The sequence below is a fragment of the Neomonachus schauinslandi genome, chromosome 9 (assembly GCF_002201575.2).
Source record: "Neomonachus schauinslandi chromosome 9, ASM220157v2, whole genome shotgun sequence".
Taxonomy (NCBI): Eukaryota; Metazoa; Chordata; class Mammalia; order Carnivora; family Phocidae; genus Neomonachus; species Neomonachus schauinslandi.
Genome location: NC_058411.1, coordinates 90,024,113 through 90,045,107, shown reverse-complemented (window position 1 = coordinate 90,045,107; position 20,995 = coordinate 90,024,113). Strand labels below are relative to the sequence as shown.

Here is a 20,995-nt window from a genome sequence, read left to right as displayed (position 1 = left end):
GTTAACCTTGGGAAAACCTCTATCAAGTTTCCTTCATATCTGACTTGTTACAGATGTACTTGTACATAGTACAGCTACAAATGGGTTTATGCTCTATAAGCACAGAAATTCTAAGAAATTTTATTTTATGCAATCCCATGAAAAAAGAATATATGGTGTGCTTATTATATATAGTATGGAAAATACTCAATACTTGGTAATTCCTAATAGGAGGTAAATTCTGTTTTAACTAAGTTGATGAAATCTTTCACATACAATTTTACATGTGTGATGACTGGAAGAATTCTGCACAGGCTAACATCTGGGTCTGTATTGCAAACCTGTGTCCTCCATGATCCATGTAATTCTGGTGCTAGGTCTATAGCACATGGTCATGTTGCTGTATGACCTTGGGCCCTGCACCTTCATGTTATAACACTGGGCAAGTCCCCACGGAAGTAGTATTCCTGAGAACCATTCCTAGCCTGGGGAGACTACCAGTGATTTAGCTCTATACAGAAATGACATGAATCACATATACTCCAGTAAACACAAAGCCAATGTATTTCCAACTTGACATCTGGATCCTAGTGCTATATGACATGAGGCAAAGTGTAATAGGGGAAATTAGAGTGGAAGAGACAATGATCTTAGCCTTCATGACTAAAATATTTTACTTTTGCAAATCAAAATCAGAAACAAAACAAACACTTTTTAATTAAAAAAATTTTTTCCCAGTTTTATTGGGAATAGCTGACATATATCACTGTGTAAGTTTAAGGCATATAGCATGATGGTTTGATTTACATATATTGTGAAATGATTACCACAATAGGCTCAGCTAACATCCATCTTCTTGTGTAGATACAATAAAAAGAAAGAAAAAAAGAGAATAAAGGGAGAAAAATTTTCTTGTGATGAGCACTCTTAAGATCTACTCTCTTGGGACACCTGGGTGGCTCAGTTGGTTAAGTGTCTGCCTTCAGCTCAGGTCATGATGTCAGGGTCCTGGGATCGCCCTGCTCAGCGGGGAGTCTGCTTCTCCCTCTCCCTCTCCCTCTCCTTTTCTTTTGGTCTTTTCACATGTGATCCACTATTTTGCTAGAAGGGACAGTGGAGGGGCACCTGGAGATGTCCTCTTGAAAAGTCCATATTTTATCTTAGGTGGCAGACCACCTCTACCAAATTCCCTTTCTTTTCAGTAAGTGACTTGGATAAGGTGCTTGGCAAAACAACCTACCATACTCCCCAGTGTGTGTCTAGCTGCATGAATTCCCTTCAGAGCTGCTTGAGACAGGTGGTGATGCCTTTCACCACCCATCTGGACCTGACTTTCTTTTTCTCTGGTGTCCATGGCTTCTAGGCCTCTCCTCTGCTTCCCAGCTGTGCAGGTATTTGTGGGCATGTTCACCCTTCGAGAGCTATTGCTGTCTTGCTTGTTTTTCCTTCACTGTCTACAGTAGAGCCTTGCTCAAAGGAGCTCAATAAATATTTCTGGAATAAATCACTTTGTCTTGGCTCCAGCAGATTTTCATTGCCCTGTGGATTCAGGGGTCTGAGGCACAGAAACCAATATGTACTAAAGAAACCCAATTTATAAGCCCCATTCATCTCAAAACAACAAATGTAAGCTTTGAAAAACACAGCTTCCTGTGCAACCCCTGAGATATCAAACAGTGAAGAGACCTCTTTAGATTTCCTTGTCCTGTGTCTTTCTTTTCTACCTGGGGTCTTTCCAATCTCTTGGTGACAGGTGGCTTACTTTCCCTTGGATGGCCAGAATGTGTCTCACAGTGTAAAATTAAATGTCCTCCAGCTTCTTTTAGGCTCTTGTGATTTTTGGGGTAGATCCTTATTTTTCTTTTTGAAAGGGATGCTGTAGGAAGATACAGCTATTTTTCATCTTTACAGAAAACACTCTGATCCTGGCCCAGTCCATAAAAATGCTATTTTTTTTTTTGCTATACATAATCAAATTATAAAAGAATAGAAATAAAAACTAACAGTCTAGCACTGGGCCCATATGAGAAAGGGTGCAAAAAAGCAGTACGTTTTGAACAGTGGTTTGGGAGAATATTCTCAGCAAGGACTGCCCCAAAGCTCCAAGAAGAAGAGGTTCTCTAGGACAGCCTCCACCAGGAAACAGAGAGAAACCTAGAAGCAGTGGAATGTGAGAGGTCACAGGGCTGCAAGGTTAATTGGGAGGGAGTGTATGTTTGAAGTATACCATGGAGCATGGTATTCAATCACAGAGTCCTCTTCTTCCTCTCCTTGACCTCTGGATGCAGGCACACAGCAATTTTCAGTTTCCCAGCCAACTCTGCAGAGTGCTGTCTGCCATCTCCTTATACCAAGAATCTCTTCCACACTGCTTTTACAAGAAAGGCAGCTCAGTGTTTGAAATCTGATTGTACTGCATAATCTTGTGAGGCCTTTATTTTTGTCATTTGTAAAATAATAGCATATACCTGTTGGTACCTGGATTGTTTTGAGGAATAATGAAATAATGTATGCAAAACAGTTCATATAGTATCTAGTTTTTAACCAGTGCTCAGTACATGTTAGCTGTTATTATTATCATTATATTGTAGTAATTCTTAACTCTTTAGTTGTGGAATCTGTACTTAAAGCAGTATGCCACGGGCTTATATGAAGGTTTTATAGATTTTTACTTGTAACTTGTGTAATCCAATTCATGTATGGTGGAAGAAGAATGAACTGGTTAAAAATTTTTATGTTTCTTTGTGAAGCTATAGCAAGCCATGGGAGGAATAGAGCTTCCAATAAATCAAGTTTTCCAAATATCTGGACCTGATGAGCAAATTGGCTCAGCCAAGAGGAAAACAAACCCAGGGCCTTTTAGTATTTGTTTGAATCCCCTAACTCTGTTTCCAAACTCTTTTGTGAGCACAAGAATAAAAAAAAAATTGTGGGAAGATTTTTCTTTTTTGCCTCAATTCTCCTTAGTTTGCTGTTCAAATGTCAGTAAGTCCCAGCAGCTGCAGGTCACCACTGGGTTTCAATAGGAAACCCCGATTTAGGGCACATATTTTTCAATTGTATCAGAATGTGCTTTTGGAGTCAACTCAGGAAATCTTGGAGGGTGGGGAACTCTTTTCTTTAAAGCTCTCCCCACTCATTGTTCTTTCTTCATGTCTTTAATGAATTGCTTTGGCTCCCAACCACAAGACCAGATTGTGAAGAATGAAAGAAAATTCAGAAGGGAAAAAGCTTAAGTTATTGATTTGGCTTGAGGGTATTTTTCTGAGACTTCTGATCCAACCCAAAAAACCAACAACAACCCCAAGCCCCAGATGACACTCCATGTTTGGAGACATTCTTCAGCTTTTGGATTGGGACCAACATTGTTGAGGAAGTACCAGTTCCTGTCATCAGGGTTTATACAGAGCCCCCAATTTTTTTGTGGTGCTTCATCATTTCATGATTTTGGGGATCTAAAGCCAATTGCCTGAAGACTGTCTCCCAAACCACATTTGGTGAAGGACAAAATGCTCTGGAGTTAATTGAAGAAAGACAGTTGTGTTCATTAATTAGGAATTCGTAGTTGCTGTAATCACTATGGGTCAAATGGAAGCCTCCTAAATCTTCCTCCTTACTCTTGGTCTTTTAACAGAGCTACTGCATTCACCAACTAGTCTTAAACGTTAAGGTGTTAGGAGTTGTTCATAGACAAACTAAGAGAAAAAAAGACATAAATGCCTGCTGGAAGTAGAAGCTGAATATTGTCTAACTTAATATAGTGTGAGGAAGAACAGCCCAGATAAGGGGTTGGGTGTTGCCCCCAACAACCTGGGGAAGAATCAGTGGGTATTTGCCAGTTTCCACTAAGAATATTCAGAAAATTACTTCAGATCCCTTTGAGAAATAATAATACAAGCAACTTTAAGACTGACTATCCAAGCTTGGATGATTTCTTTTTCTCACCTATTTGCTATTTTTTTAATAGAAAAATAGTTTTTTTTTTTTTTTGGTTATTTTTCTGTTTGCAAAGTGCTTTCCATATATTTTCTTATATAATGATGTCAACACAAAGTGGCATTATTTTTCTGAGGAACCACATATTAGGAGAGGTCATGAGTTAAAACGTGCTCACACACATAGTTGGTAGAAGGAAAATCTCAGGGCTCTGGCTTAAAGACCCAGGCCTCCTCCTCTTGAATGAGTGCTCTGTCATCAAACTCTCATTTTTATGGGTCCTAAAAGTCGTAACAACAACATCTCAACTGAGGTTAAAAATTGCCAGCAGGGTTGTGTTATGTCCCTCCCATCTTTCAAAGTTGTGTTTTAGTGATTGGATAACACTTGGTTTTTCTTTAAAACTTTTTTTTTTATGTTATGTTAATCACCATACATTACATCATTAGTTTTTGATGGAGTGTTCCATGATTCATTGTTTGCGTATAACACCCAGTGCCCCATGCAGAACGTGCCCTCTTTAATACCCATCACCAGGCTAACCCATCCTCCCACCCCCCTCCCCTCTAGAACCCTCAGTTTGTTTTTCAGAGTCCATAGTCTCTCATGGTTCATCTCCCTCTCCGATTTCCCCCCTTCATTCTTCCCCTCCTATCTTCTTCTTTTTTTTTCTTTAAAACTTTTTAATAAAGATTTTATTTATCTGAGAGTGAGAGAGTGAGAGAGAGAGCGAGCGAGCAGGGGGAGGGGCAGAGGGGGAGGGAGAAGCAAGCTCCCTGCTGAGCAGGGAGTCTGACCCTGGGCTAGATCCCAGGACCCAGGGATCTTGTCCTGGGATCTTGACCTGAGCTGAAGACAGATGCTTAACCAGCTGAGCTACCCAGGTGCCCCAACACTTGATGTTCTTGATGCATCTCTTCCTTCCAAATGGAAAGACAAGCATATGTACATACATAAGTGGATATGGTTTTATTATCTGAAACCTATCATCTGCCCGATCAGGTAATTATTGCAGGGAGCGACGGGGTAGACTACAGGTCATTTATCCCTAAACTAAGGTTACTCTTTTTAGTAAATGTTTCCTAACATTTAACTGATTTATAAATGACCACTTCATAAAATAAATGAGGTATCCTTATTTAGTTACCTTGGATAAGGTAACAGGAAGCATATGGCTTAAAGATAAGCATTCTATGAATGCTTCATTGATCTTTTATTTGATTGAGGCAGGCATCAAATTACACTGGCCTTTATGACTTTGAAAAAGTGAAGGCTACTTCCATTATCCTATATGAAGTAGGACTTTGTGGGTTTAATTACCTATTTTTTTACTATACCTATTTTTCTGTATTCTGGAGCAGATTCAAAATAAGTGTCTAAGATAATTCTGCCTTTACTAATAGCTCTTCTCCTTGCTTGCTGAAATGATGAAGGATAGCTTCCTATTTAGGTAAATGTCTTTGTTAGGCTCCTCAGCTGTCACAAAAGAATGTTAACACTATTTTTTTCTGTCCCAAGAATCTGTACTCAGCTAGCAACACAGCATAGCAGTTCTTCAGGAATTTCAATCTGAAACTTAGTCATTTAGCATTTAGCGCAAGTGCAGTTGAGAGATAATAATTAGGATGATTTTTTTGGAAGGGCATGCAGTTTATTTATTCGTCTAAATGTCCTAAAATACATGCCTGAATTTAACCAGCTGAGTACGAGACCCTAGCATTGGTCCCTCTGAATTGTGTTTGGAATGACATCCCTAGAATTGTTACAAAACCCAGCTCTTAAAAACTCATTTTATGTTCTTTGTATCAAACAATGGCTTCTTTATGAGGATTTCTTAGAGAAATTATTGTTCGAGCCAAGAACTAATACATAATTGTACTTTTCCTGAGAAACTGGTTTATTTTTGCCATTCAGGCTGTGAAATAAATGGAAATAGACAAGCCTTTCCTTTTTCTGTAGAATTTGTGGCCCACTTAGAACAGGTATGTGGGTGATCATGTCAGGCAATTTTATTTTCACTGTTGACTATAGTTGATCATCATCCTTTTATATCTTCTTTAACTCCATTTTATTTTTAATATTTAAACTATTTCCCTGTTGTACATTCATGAGTCATTGTTTTGGAGATGATCTTGTATGTAAACACACTCGCATGTCTGAAAGTGTTCTTATTGCCCCTTCACACTTGATTATTTGGCTGAGTAAAGAATTCTGAGCTCAAGCATATTTTTCCTTAAAACTAGAAGACATCACTTCCATGTTTTCTATCATCCTTTTTTGCTGATGAGAAATTTTATGTTAGTCCAATTCTCAGGTCTCTAGGGCTAACCATTTTTTTTTTTCTCTTCTGGAATTTTAAAATATTTTGTCTTTGGAGCTCAAAATTTTGTGGAGCTCTATGGGTCCATTTTCATTCATTCTAATTGGCACTTGGTGGCTTTTTCACTTTGAAGAGTTAGGTCTTACTCTGGTGCAGGGAAATTTTCTTCTCTATTTGATTATTTCTACTTATCCATGGTTTATGTTCCCTTCTCCTAAGTGTTCTTTTCACATCTTCCTCCTCTTTGTCATTTTGCTATATATTTTAAGAACTTTCTTCAATTTTATTTTCAGTCTATCCTACCTGTTTTTCCATTAAGTAGTTTTAAATTCCTGGAACTCTTTCTTGTTCTGTTATATTTGTTCCTATCAGCTTTTTCTTGCTTCATGGATGCCATGTCTTCTTGAATATCTTCAAGGTGCTAATTAGCATAAAAAACCTCTTTTCCCCATCCATTTTCAGCATTATTTCTTCCTCTTGCATCCTTCTCTTTTGTACTATTGATTTTCCTCAGATGTCTGGTGACTTAGACAGTTGTTGGTTTGTGTTTACATAAGAGGGCAGTTGTAAAGGTCTTTCCCCTGGCCAGCCCTCTCCTTTAAATTGGAGGGGCTGGTGATGTAGCCAGCTCACAGGGAGGTTTTTCTGTGTGTCTCAGCTTTTTCTGGTTGCTATAGCAGAATACCATAAACTGGTGGCTTATGAACAACAGAAATTTATTTGTTATGGTCTGGAGATTGGGAAGTCCAAGATCAAGAAGTCAGTGCCTTTGGTGTCTGATGAGAGCCTGCTTCCTGGTTCATAGATGGCTGTCTTCTTCCTGTGTCGTCACATGATGCAAGGGGCAAGGGACTCTCTGAGGACTCTTTTATAAGGGCACTAATCCTACTCATGAGGGCTCTACCCTCATAACCTAATCACCTCCCCAAAGCCCTCAAATACCATCTCATTGGGAATGTTCCAATATAGAGATTTCGGGGGGCCACAAACATTCAGTCTATAGTCTATAGTCTGGCAAATCCCACAGCTGCGTCTGTAAGGCAGGGTTTACTAGGACCTAAGTCTCCCATAGCCAATGTGGTGGTTCAGAGGTGCTTCTCTCTTAGATCTGAACACCCTCTCTTGGTTTCCTCCCCAGGCATGTTGCCTAATCTCTTTAATGAGCAAGAGTAGGGGGATATGGGGGGCCCACCGAGCTCAATTTTTCTTTAATTATTCTGGTGATGTTCCCAAACTAGAATGCACAGATAATTTATCTTCTAAGCCAGGACACTTTTGAAAGTGAAAAGTTATTTTGGCCAAGACAATAAGAATAAACTGGGACTGTCACCCTATCTATATCACATTTTCAGCCTTTGTATTTATTGACTGAATCTGGACCTTCTGTGGGGCTTCAATGGGAATTTTTAAAATTTATGAACCTCTGCTAGATTCCACTCTTGTTTTCCAGCACTGTTATGTTTTTATTATTTTTAAAAACATTGCTGTTATTTCAGTGAGACCTGGGTGGGAAGGGAGGTAGAAGGACATACTTAGTTTGCTATCTTGAACTGGAAGATCTTTGAACTTCACTTTAAACATATACTGGCTCACTGTATTTTATACATCCTTGTGTATCACTTTACTCCTTTATGGAACCACACAAATTCAGTGATAATGATTATGTACCAGTGAGCTTACCCTAGTAGATCCTAAATCTCCCAGTGTGTACTTTTCTTTCAGTACTGTCACAGCTGGAAGGGTCCTGCAATGCCTACAAAATATTGGACATTAATTCATTGAACCTCTGAACAATTCTCAATGGGAGTTGTTTATGGAGGATTTGTTTTCAGCTTCCTTTTCTTGCAGGATGTGTCTTATTGCCAAGAGGGGTTTCTATCCCTTCACGCACTGTCCTAGCACATGGAAGAATGTCCATTCTTAGTCTAGCATAGTTAGGTTAAGGGCAGAAAACTGTAGGGATATAGAACCAAAGCCAGAATTTAGCAGAGCTTAGTGAAGGGATAGAAAATATGCCAGAGTTTATCTATAAAGATTCAGTTCAGAAAGACCATACCTACTGGAAGCACAGAGCAAAGATAAAGATTTAATAATGATTTAGAAGCCAAAAGAGGACTTCCTGGCTCTAACAGAGTCTCCTGCGAAAGAGCAATGTAGATACCCAGAAAAACATCCAAACTTTCCTAGCACAGACATTACTCTTCTGGCCACTTTGGGAAAGGGTTATTCTCAGTTCTTGGGGAGGGTGGTTACATGGAGACACTGGACAGAAGTCAAAATTCTGGATTTGGAGTAAAATTAGCTGCAGAACTATAGAATTCTATCCCTGGATGTGCTCTGTATAAATGTGAAATTTAAAAATGATCATCATCTGAATGTGTATGATATAAACTAAAGGCAATTAAATATATAAATTAGCATATCTAAGTTTTGACTTACAGCTAAAGTTACTCTTTAAATTATAAGCAGGATGCCAGGTGGTCCAGGTTAACCTTTTCCTTGTAGAAGAGAGCCCCCAATGGTCACCCTCCCAATAATATCTGTTGTTTTCCTGTCAGCAGTTTTACTATGCTTGCATTAAGGTAGGGATGTTTAGACAAATCATCCAAGCTTTTTAAGCTTTAAGTGCCCTCACCCTTCAAAATACCATTTTGGGCTTTGATTTTTTGCTCTTTGTTAAGGAACCAGTAAGAAGGGGAGGATGGTGCCTTTATAGTCAGGGTTTAAAATGTTTCCTTCAGGGGATGGTTGTTTAAGAGGTTGCCTCCTGGTGAATTCTGGATTTCAGACTTATATATGTTAGGGGCAGGTCCACTTGGTGTGGTCAGCTGTGGACATCAGTCCAATATTGTTCTTACCAGAAATTAGGTGAGCTAGCCTTGAAAACAGGAACAGTCACAGAGAACTGACGTTATTACGTAGGTAAGAAGAAAGCCATGTAGGTGGTTGTCAAACAGACAAACATTCCACAAAAGGTAGAGACTCAACCATAACCAAAGACAGGGTGTCATTTGTCAGAAGCAGTTCTCAGAGGTGAACACAGTGTCATACTTGAGACTTGAACCAAAGAGGCTGTTTACATTCCTCTTGGACTTTTGGGAAAAAGTAGTCAATTCTTAAAATCATAGTGCCTGGTGTTTGGAGGATGGTGGTGGTGATAAAATATATTCCTTTCTTCCTTCCCCTCCTCTTGATCTCCCTCTTCTTTCTCCTCTCATTTCCACTTTCAGCTCTTCTTCTCTTTGCTTTCCCCTTACACTTCCTCCCCTATCCCTAATATATGACTAAGTTACTTTCCACCCTCCAGTCTTCTTTATCTCTGTAATTGTATGTACCTTCTCCAAATTCTGACTTTTACCACTACCCCTATACTTTTTACCACCTTTCACTTACCCAGATGGAGAACTGTGGGATTAAGGGAATTCCAGGTGAAATGATGAAGTCGCTCACCATGAGTGTTAACATTGACATCTGGTGATTATTTTGCTGGTCTTCATGCCATAGCTTTCATTATTCCATCATTATTCCTTTGTCAACTCTGAATTCAGTAAAATGGAGCAAGAACTTGCTACTTTTACTACAAGAATGTGCTCTGCTGGTGTTTCTGGGGGCACTGTCTTTTCTTTTTCTCTGCGAATTTTAATTATGTACCATCATAATCTGTGAGTTTTTTGTTCTTCTATTTTGTTATTTGCACTGGTGTTTGCATTTGTTTCCAGAAGATATTTTTTTGACTACTTCCAGCAAAGGGCAAGTCTCCATCTCCTGGTGATGTGTAGTTCCTTTCAGTATGCCTGGGTTGTTTAGAAATATCATCTTTGCTCATTGACCATAAGGTCAGTGACCTCGCTGGCCACTTCAGAATAGTTTTGTTTGGCTGTATCGTATTTTGTCACTTCGTAGCCAAAAAAAAAAAAAATCTTTTCCCAGGGTGGCATTTGACTTTCAGCAGCCTACTCCTTTAGGAACTACTTGGAGTTAAGAGAAAGAAAGGGTCTTTGTGGAGCTAAAGGGATGTAGAAATTGGAGACACATAATGTTTTGTTTCATGGCTGGCATCAGAATTACAATGAGACACATATTAGCTTTCCATTTTGGGACTTTCCAACACACGTTCCAACATTTAGGCTGGAAAAAACCAATGCCCTTCAAATTTCAAAGCAAAGAATTCTTGCAACCTTGAGACAATCAAAGTAACCTAAGTGATGTTAGTTTAATGAGTTATATGTTTCTTTGTGTCAAAAATTTAGTTTCATACCTGATTTCTCTTTCTCTTTAGAAGTGGAACGGATAGTGAAAGCCAATGACCGTGAATATAATGAAAAGTTCCAGTATGCAGTGAGTAAAACATACACAGTACACACATGCTGGGATGGGTTTTACCTTAAGGACAGTTGAATTCATGCTTTCTAGAACTTTATGACTTCACCAAAAACTTTCTTTGTTTAGGCCCATTTTAGTATCAGGGGTGCTATATGTTTCTATAAATACAGATTTTAGCAATATTTGTACACTTACTTTTGTCCTGCAGTAAGAGTGGTTGGTATGCTCTTTGGTATAGGAAGAAGATAAAATTTCTTTCTCAAGAATTGATGCTTAGTTCATTTTGGTGCTGATTTGGCTACTAGAATACAGAGGAAAAAATAAACATGGGCCTCTATGGTAAATCTTGGTGATAGAAGTGGTGGTATTGGCTGATGGGTGATAAATGGCTTGGGGAGATTTTCTGTAAGTAACTCAGGCTGAATGTGGAAACGTATATGTAGGACAAAGTTCCCAGGTCCTGAATGATTGTGTTTATCAAGTGAGAAGTAAGAATGATTAGTTAAAATGTACAGTGTACTGACTTTAAGTTTATGCTGAACTACTTTAAAAAATTTTTTAATGAGGATTTTCTTCATTTACGTTAGAAATATTTATTGTCTATTAAGTGACTGGCACTGTTCTAGGAACTTGGGATACATTGATGAACAACTTCATGAATTACACGATGGGCCCTCATAAAGTTCTTCTTATCTTTCTATGATGCAACCTAAGTTGCTACATGGAGTCTTTTATAAACTCTAAGAAAGATAACTGATAGAATTTGGCTTATAAGACCTGTTATAAGATTGAGTACACCGGCACATTTCATGAAAGAAGGTTTCAAAGATGATTTTGATAACTATGAAGGCAGGGTGAACTTTGGCAGTATCCATTTAGGCACTGGCCAGATGACAGAGTTTTGCCCAATGGATAATTTTTAGCATTTTGTTCTTATTGGCAGGTCTTTCCCATATATGGTGATGGATGCATTGGGCTATTGTAGCTTGGTACTATTAAATATTTTTTATTATTATTATGTTAGGTTAATCACCATACATTACGTCATTAGTTTTTGATGGAGTGTTCCATGATTCATTATTTGTGTATAACACCCAGTGCTCCGTGCAGAATGTGCCCCCTTTAATACCCATCACCAGGCTAACCCATCCTCCCACCACCCCCCCACTCTAGAACCCTCAGTTTGTTTTTCAGAGTCCATCATCTCTCATGGTTCATCTCCCCCTCCGATTTTCCCCCTTCATTCTTCCCCTCCTGCTATCTTCTTCTTCTTCTTCTTTTTTTTAACATATATTATTTGTTTCAGAGATACAGATCTGTGATTCAACAGTCTTGCACAATTCATAGCGGTACTATTAAATATTTAAAGGTAGCTAACAATTCCTCTTTTTCTCATGCTGTGCTAATCATGTAATTGTAATTTGTTGTTCAATGGAAGTTTTCCTACAAGGAATCAGTATACTGGCTCTATGACAGACTTCTCATTATAAAATAATATATTGGAACTCTGATTTTATTTGTTAATCTTGTAAGCTTGGTTGACATAAGTCCACCCTTGACAGAAGGAATCCTTCTTAGGAGGTTGATGAACATGTTTCTTAGCCTGAAAGAATGAGACTAAATTTCCTCATGGTGATTAATGCCCCTCTGTGCAGCTTCTAGTTATTTGGCCCCTCTGGTCATCTCCAGACTTGGCCCCATGCCTTTCTATCCATTCTACAGCTGGTCCTTTAACTGTAGAGGATGACCCTTGAAAGCCTTGACCATCAAACCCCAAATAAGAGGAGTAGACGTGTATATTTTAAGACCTTGGGGAAAACAGTAATAAGTAATCTGTGGGGTAATTATGCATTTAAGTATTTAAGTATTTGGCTGTGTTTACTTGTTTTCCAGTGTGTAACAAGTATTTTCATTCTGTGAGTAGTAACTCTATAAGGAAAACCATACTTTATTTGCCTTTGTGAGACCATACAGGTTTTTCTACCTAGTTATTTTTACCTGATTATTAAATATTTCAAACTGACAGAACAGTATAGGAAATGACACCTGTATGCCCACCACTCAGATTAAATAGATGTTAGCAGTTGGCCATGATTATTTCAGATCTTTTAAAAGTACTACACCAATGATACAGAGATGGTTTTCTCTTGAGCTTGCTTGATATTGAACAAAAGCACACAGATTTGTGGCTGCAGCTGTGTTTTCTCTTGAGCTTCCTAACAACAAAACAGTAGAACAGTATTCCATGGCTGTAGTAGATCGAATACGGCAGTTACGTCTCTAAGTGAAAACCTTTCAAGGAAAGAACAAAACCCATTATGAGCTGGCAAAACCAAGAAAGACAAGAGTTGAGAAAGAAGGGCTGCAGAGCAGAGAGGGGCACAGGTATCCCTGCTCTATTGATCACTTCTGTGGCTCAGAGAGGATGAGGCAGGCCTCCCTAAATGGGCATGGGTCCCCAATAGACAGAGCTGATACTGTCTTGGTTTGGGAACTCCCAACTGGATGGCTGGCCATATAGTGAACTGTGGGGCCATTCTCAGCCCTTGTCTATTGAGCTACAAGTTGGGGATGATACAAGTACTGATTTCATAGAGTTATTTTAAGGATTAAAGTAGAGTAACACACAATGACCCAATGAGCTAGTCTGTGTAGAGATGGTGTTTGAATCTGTGTCTGATCTTAAGGCTTTTAAATCACTTGCTATATGGAATATGTTTGTAAGAAAGGTGGAAGCCTGGTGTCTTTTGCTTAACCTTGTCCAGCTTTAAAGGATATTACCCCAAATGGAAGTGGATTTGAAGAGACCTCAATAGAACTTAGGGGGAGCGCTTATAATTAAAAAAGCAATGTTCCTACTTTAATGCTAAAAAGGAGTGGGAATAAACTGAAACTTTTTATGAAAAAGATAAAAGGAGAACTGGTAAAGTCCCCCCAAATGTAGTGGAAAGAGTATTTTGGGATAAAATAGACCATAGTCTGAATCCTGTCTCTCATTTGCTAACTTGTGTTCTCAGTTTGTTTCTGAACATCAGTTATTTCATCTGTGAAACAGGGAATTTCCTCATAGGACCATTTATTAAAGATTAAATGAGATAATTTATATAAAATATTTGATAATAGTGAGACTAGCAAATATACCTGCATACATACATATCTCCTACTATGTACCAGGACCTGTGCTAAACATTTTCTTTGGCTTTTTCTCTTAAAACTAACGTGGTGGGCAAGTAGTCACAATAAATTATAGATTCCCTATAAAGCATCAGATAGAGTAAGATAGTGATAAAAGCAATGTTAGGAAGATACTGAAAAATTGGCTAAAGTTGTATAAGGTGCTTTTGTAGTAAGTATCATACCAAAAAATTAGCAGATCTATGATACTGCAGGTGTAGAAGTTGCTGATGGTGCAATGGTTACAGAAACAAGAATAACAGTGTAAATGATTGTGGTCATAGAGACCTCCTCCCTGCCCTGCCAAATAAGCCACGTGGAAATGAGAATTATTCAAGGAGGTATTTACTGATTACCTACTCTGTGCAAAGCATTTGGCGAGGTTAGGAAATTTTCCTGACACTCTCAGCATGGATATTGATGGGTAGAGCCGTGACTAACAGTGATAGTAATAATAATAAAGACAGTGGTACTAATAATAGCTTACACACTGTAGTGCTTACCACATGAAAAGCAGAGTTCTAAGCATTCTACTATATTAAACTTATTTAACCTCACCACAATTCTATGAATAAGAGCACTTTTATTGTCTCACTTCTCTGTGTAAAAACATTGAGGCACAGAGATCTCACTTGAGTGACTTGCTAAGGTCGCACTGCTAGAGAGTGGCTCCCATTCTTCTAGCTATGTTGTCCAGCTACATACCAGGTGCTTTGTACATTGCTAATCTGCCACAAAACCAAGCAAGATGAAGCGGGTCTCCATTTCCAGAGCTAATAGGTGGCAAAACTGGAATTCTAATTCGGATTGGCCAGATTCCAAAGTCTGTTTTCCCCATGATACCATGCTGCTCTTTTGACCAATCCCAAAAAACAAACACTACCAACAAAGCAAACAAAATCTCCCAAATCTCCTCTCCTTCCCTCACATACCTACTTATAAAATATATTTATACTCTGGAGACGAAGGCAGATAAAGGAGATAAAAAATTTTACAAATGTGAGACTAAGAATGACCTTAAATCTTACCCTTAGCATTTGCAAATGAGAATTTGGGAGAAAAATTTACACAAAGCTCAGATAAAAGCTGTGATTTCCTTAAGCCCTAAGCCTGGCCAAGCAAGTGTTTCTCTTTGAAGGCTGAAGAAGATATTTCAATACGTAGAGAACCTTAATTTATCAACAAAGCCTAAAGCTTCAAGGCATATTATAGGATACAGCACAGGCTTAAAAAATGATCAAAAGTGCTTTTAAGAGATAAAGGGTTTAGAACATTAACAAAAGACAAAGTTAATTATTCTAGGTGAAATTGGTAAATTAGATATGATATTGTGACTGCTGGGAGGTAGAAAACATAAAATTACAAGTGGTATTTTGGACTGCCCAGATGTGTACAGCAAAGCAGGATTGGAGAGTGTAGGGAGAGCCAGCCAAGTGCTAGAATTATTATTCTCATTAGAAAGGAGTTCAAAGTTTTCCTGGTTAATAATAGGAATGAATAATGCTAGTAATGAAAACAGTGGTTGTATTAAAATATGTTAATGTTAAAAATGTTAGAAAAATTGTGAAAGTGAGCCAAGTATCCATACTCATTATCCCTATTAAAAGGAGTTGAAAGTGAATGGTGGAAGTTATGAAAACAGTTGTAGTTGTATTAAGATGTGTTGATGTCGAAAAATGTCAGGAAAAAGTGTTAGATTAATTATGGCTATTTTCTGATTTTGTTTAAAAATAAAGAAATGATGTTGGAAAACATTGGTTTTCCCACTGGTTCTCCTTTCCCTTTTTTAAATAGGCACAGGCACATACCATCCTCATTTAATTTGCTGGAACATCAACAGAATTTAAGAAGGGATATGAACTCATTTCAGTCATCAGGAAGTTATCCTGCCTCAAACTCAGAAACTTCAGTAAAGCTAGATGCTTAATATCTGAATGTATTTTATGCACAGATGCAGATAGGAAGTTTCTAAAGGATTTTTTTTTTTGAGCTAAATTGTTGATCCCATTTAGGAAGTACACAGGCTTATATAAGTTGGTGAAAATTTGACCACATAGTTTTACATGCTGAGAAAGAAAGCCTTCCATCCAAAAATAGCAATTCTGATATCCTGATTTATTCCTAGAATCTTAAAATGTCTTATGGATATCATGGTTGTTGGATGGAATTTGCTGTTGCTCTTGTGATTTTTGTGCTTGCTAGAACAATGATAATTTGGATTTTCTGAATAGTGTTCGTTCAGTGTGACAACTTGGCTGACTCTCAGCTGTTAGTGCTACAATGACATGACCAAGACTCCCTTCAAAACAAACTTTTTTTTCCTTCCACCCATTTATACAGGGTTTTATATGTTTCCACTTCTTTTTTCCTCTTAGAGTAGGTGGTTAAGAGTAGAGTAGAAAAATATGGTCCACCATTATTCTGGGTATGTGAGCTTGAATGAGGTTGTTTACAAGGACCTCTTTAGGCCCACATTATAATGATGTGTCTGTGTTTCTGAGACCAGGCTGGCAGAACAGTAAAACTTTGTGTTCCTGTGTGTGGAGGTGAATTGAATTTATTCAATTCAATTCAAACTGTCCTTTTTTCCCCCCCCTTAGATTTATTTATTTGAGAGGGAGACGGAGAGAGGGCACATGTGCACTCATGAGCAGGGCAGTGGGGAGGGGCAAAGGGAGAGAGAGAATCTCAAGCAGACTCTCCTCTGAGCATGGAGCCTAATGCGGGGCTTGATCCCATGACACCTGAGATCATGAGCTGAAACCAAGAGTCGGACGGTTAACTGACTGAACCACCCAGGTGCCCCTGTCCTTTTTTTATAGAAATAAAAATGACTTTCAAAATTCAACATACTCACAATGTATCTGCTCTAAGCCAGAAACATGTATGTTTGTTGACTGACTTACTTTCCAAAGAAGATTTGAGGCAGTGTACAACAAGAATATAAAGCTCAAAGGGATAAACATACACAAGGAAACTGGTATGGAATGAATAAGTCACAGAAATGAAAGGTACTGCATAGGGAGTTTGGTCAAGGGTGTTGTAATGATATTGTATGGTGACAGATGGGAACTATAGTTGTGGTAAGCATAGTACCTATAGGGTTGTTAAATCACTGTGTTGTACACCTGAAACTAATGTAACATTGTGTGTCAACTATACTTCAATAAAAAAATGAGGAAAATGAGATGAGCAGACTATTTTTAGTGGGCCCCAAAGTACATGCCAGCAGGCCTTATCTGCTTAGAATGGCAACGTGTTGAATGCTACTGGGATTACTAAGACGGGGTGTATAGGTTTTGCTCTCCACCTGAGCATATATGTTCTACTCAAGAAGAGAAGACTAGACCATAAGAACAAACTCGGTAATAGGTAACAAGGAAAAGGTAATGCTAAATCCTTAATTGTGTGATATGGCTTGTAAGTGTTAGGGAAAGTGTTTGAGGAAGTCTTGCCAGAGAAAATGGGAATTGATGTGAGCCTTGTTTGTTTGTACCATCAACATTAGGAAGGGGAGAAATGAGCAAAGTCCTGTAGTTGGACCTAATTGGGGGTGAGGGGTGTGTCATAGGAAATTGTTCAGGTAGGTGAGATCAGATCGTTCAAAAAAATTTGAGTATGAAGTAATAGGCTCTCAGGAGTTGAGGAGTCACAAAGTGAAAAAGAATTTTGCTTGCCTTCCAGATAAAATAGACTAGATATCCAAATGGAGATGCCCAGGTAATATGGAATGTAACTGGGTGGGCTTACAGCTGTAGAACAGGGATATCAGTTGGAAGAAGATGTTTGAAACTAGGAAAAAAATGGAACTTGTTGAGGAGTGATGGCTGACCTGTGCGGTGTGGGGGTAGAAACCCACATTTAGTTAGGGGAAGGGGGGAGCCCAAGAAGGAGCAGAGAGCAGCAGAGATTAAGAACAAAGGGAGGACAGTGAGATGAAAGCCAGGGGAAAGGAGCCTCTCAGAAAACGGTGGGGGGGGGGGGGGGGGGGGGGGTGGGGAGACCAGGGTGGATAACCATACCTAATGCTAGGTGCTAATGAGGTTAAGAACTAAGGAAAAAGGTCTTTATTTATTTATTTTTTTTAAAGATTTTTAAATTTGAGTATAGTTGCCACACAATGTTACATTAGTTTCAGGTGTATAACATAGTGAGTTGACAAAGCTGTATGTTACACTGTGCTCATCACAAGTGCAGCTACCATCTGTCACCATATAGTGCTATTAACAATACCACTGACTGTATTCCCTGAGCTATACCTTTTATTCTCATGACTTATTCATTCCATAACTAGAAGCCTGTACTTCCCACTCCCCTTCACCCATTTTTCTCCATCCTTGCCCCACCTCCCCCACAGCCATCACTTTGCTCTCTATAGGTCTAATTCTCCTTTTGGTTTCTTTATTTCATTTATTTTGTTTTTAGATTCCATATATGAGTGCGATCATATGGTGTTTGTCTTTCCAGTCTGACTTATTTCACTTAGCATAATACCTTCGAGGTCCCTCCATGTTGTTGCAAATGGCAAGATTCTTTTTGTATCACATTCTCCTTATCTATTTGTGCATGAACATTTAGGCTGCTTCCATACCTTGGCTATTGTAAATAATGCTGCAGTAAACATAGGGGTGCATATATCTTTTTGAGTTAGTATTTTCATTTTCTTTGGGTAAATACCTAGTACTGGAATTATTGGATCATATGGTGTTTCTGTTCTTATTTTTTTGAGGAACTTCCATACTTTATCAGAAGGGAGCAATTAGAGGACCTGAAGAAAACAGTTTTATTATTATTTTTTTAAGTGGGGATTTGGAAGTCAAAGGGCAGAAAGAATATGCAAAAAAGAAGGGCGTGGGGTATAGTCCACTCAATTAAGAATTTGCAATAAAAAAGAAGTAGTATAAAAGCTTTCAGGCTCACTGAAATTAAGTACATTTTTGAATGAATCTTCTTACCTATTTTGGCTATCCAAGTCCATGGGAAGGTAAAACTCAAGTATTTTTTCGGGGGAGACTCTTGGGATATCAACATGCTGGGACACATCTGACTCCTGCTTTAATCCCCAACCTGACGGGAAATTTGGGTTTCTCTTTCTTTTCTTCCTGAGTAGTATAGTTGCAGTGCCAACGTGCAGTGCCAAGTTGCAGTGCCAACTATTGGTGAGAGATCCTCACCAATAGGCCTGATTACCAGAGTAATTTCTGCACCAACCGAAGAGTACAGATGATGACAAGCAGTGTGACAAGTTGGAATTAGTTGTGGAAAGTGCCAGAAACTCGCATTTGTTATGGGTTTCTGGTTGTTGGTTGCTGTGTTTTGTATTGGGGTATTCCCATAGCAACAGTGGTTTTTTAGCAAACATTGAAAATGTCTTCTGTTTTGTGTGCTGTTAATATCTGTGTAAATTATTCTATGTTCTACGTGACAGAAGTTTTTCCTTTTTACTTGTAGGAGAAAAGGTAATTTTTGGACTTCATTTTCTTTTCGGATTTAAGAGTTTAAAAGTATAAATATTTTATCTCTTTGACATATGATTTATTTAAATAGTGTTATTCTTTGGCTAAGCATTTGTCTGATTCCTCATCTCTTTAATTTGGTTAGTCTGTTTTAATCTTTTGTTTTAGCCTCTGAATTGTTCTAAAATGGCACATTAAGGTAATTAAGGAATCTAGTTAAACTCTAAAACTCTGAAACGTTTGCTTGTTATTTACCTGTTCTAGGCTTGAGATAATTTCAGTGTCCTCATAAACTTGTTCCATTTCATTTGTTTGTGAAGTAAATTTCAAGTAAAGACACACAGATTTTTTTTAAGTTTTGCTTTCTTCATTGCAATGACATGAAATTGAAAAGTTTCCAAACAATATGTAATTGGAATTAGAAGAATTAAAATAAGCTAATTTTGATGTTAGAATTTTAGAGCTCATTATTGTCAGGATACAGTGGTGTAAATTTTAAACCAAGACCAAGAAATGAAAAGATGGAGCAGGAAGAGAACTTCCTGTGTGGAGTGAGCAATGCAAATGCAGTTTCCTTTGTTGGCAAAAGGTTTGTAAAAGTTATACATAAATCAATCATGTGGATAAAATTGGGCAAGTTCAGTAACAGTTGAGAAGTTAATGGAAAAACCAACAACCCCAACGGTTTCAAAGTGGTTTTTATCTTGTTTTGTAGTTTTCTTTATTGGACCAAATAGTTTTGTTCTGTGAATCATGCTATGAAAAGATGGTGATTACTGTATTTTAGATTTTGTAGTTGCAAAATTAATCAAATAGTTTGTGTTAAAAATGTCTCAAATTCATGTCCACAATTATGAAACCAGTGGTCAGATTACTGTTGTATTTTGTATCTGTCTTTTTTCTGCAGTTTCTTACAAAGGTAAGCTATTTAGGCATGAAAGTCAAACTGGAAGATACTTTAAAAACGATCCTAGGAGTTGGTTAGGAGCTATATATGTATGGGTATAAATCTATGTGTGTTGCATGAATATGTGCATGTAGGTAAGGTTGTAGTTGTAACTCCGTGTATCTATCTTTAATAATGTTCTGGCTTGACTAGAGAAAGCTTGTTCTTTGAGGAATTAAACACAGGACAGCAATCAGATTCCTGTATCTAGATCAGTGATATAAATCTCTGCTGGTACCCCTGTCTTGACTTCTCTAGCAGCCCTAATTGTTCTGGGTTTCATTCATGCTCCTTGGTTGTGAATCTTGCTGTGAAACAAGGTCACATCATTATGGCTGTGGCTGTCCAGGTGCTTTTTGCATAGGTTGCAGATGGTGACATCATTCCACACCAATAGTTGAAAAATGCAGGGAACAAGAGTTGCTTCATACAAATCGAAAAACCTGACTGACTTCTCTGGTGCTGTAAAGAAGTTAGCTTAAGTTCATTATAGAATATCAGTGTGGAATTATCCTTTCAAGCTTTCCCATCCACTTCTCTCTACAGAATTCTCACTGACTGCATATCCAGTCTTTGTTTATATCCCTTACAAGAGGGCAACTCACCACCTCTCTTTAGTGGGAAAGGGTGAGGGGTGTGGGGTCCCACCTGGCTCAATTTTTCTTTAATTATTCTGATGATGCTTCCAAACTAGGGAGAATAGATAATTTATCTTCCGAACCAGGATACTTTTGAGAATGAAAGGAGATCCTATTAGTTATTTTGCCAAGACAATGGGCATAAACTGGGACTGTCACCCTATCCATAACATATTTTCAACCTTTGTATTTATTGACTGAATTTGGAACTTCTCTGGGGCTC

At 38.2% G+C, this 20,995-nt stretch overlaps 1 protein-coding gene across 1 annotated transcript in view; it reads left to right on the top strand.

Annotated features, from left to right (window-relative positions):
• Positions 1 to 20,995, top strand: part of ATP8B4 (ATPase phospholipid transporting 8B4 (putative)) — a 243,701-nt gene that overhangs the window by 20,446 nt on the left and 202,260 nt on the right. The window contains exon 2 of the mRNA XM_021693958.1: positions 10,515 to 10,573. Coding sequence (XP_021549633.1) covers positions 10,515 to 10,573 — 59 coding nt within the window. The remainder of the gene's footprint in view (positions 1 to 10,514; positions 10,574 to 20,995) is intronic.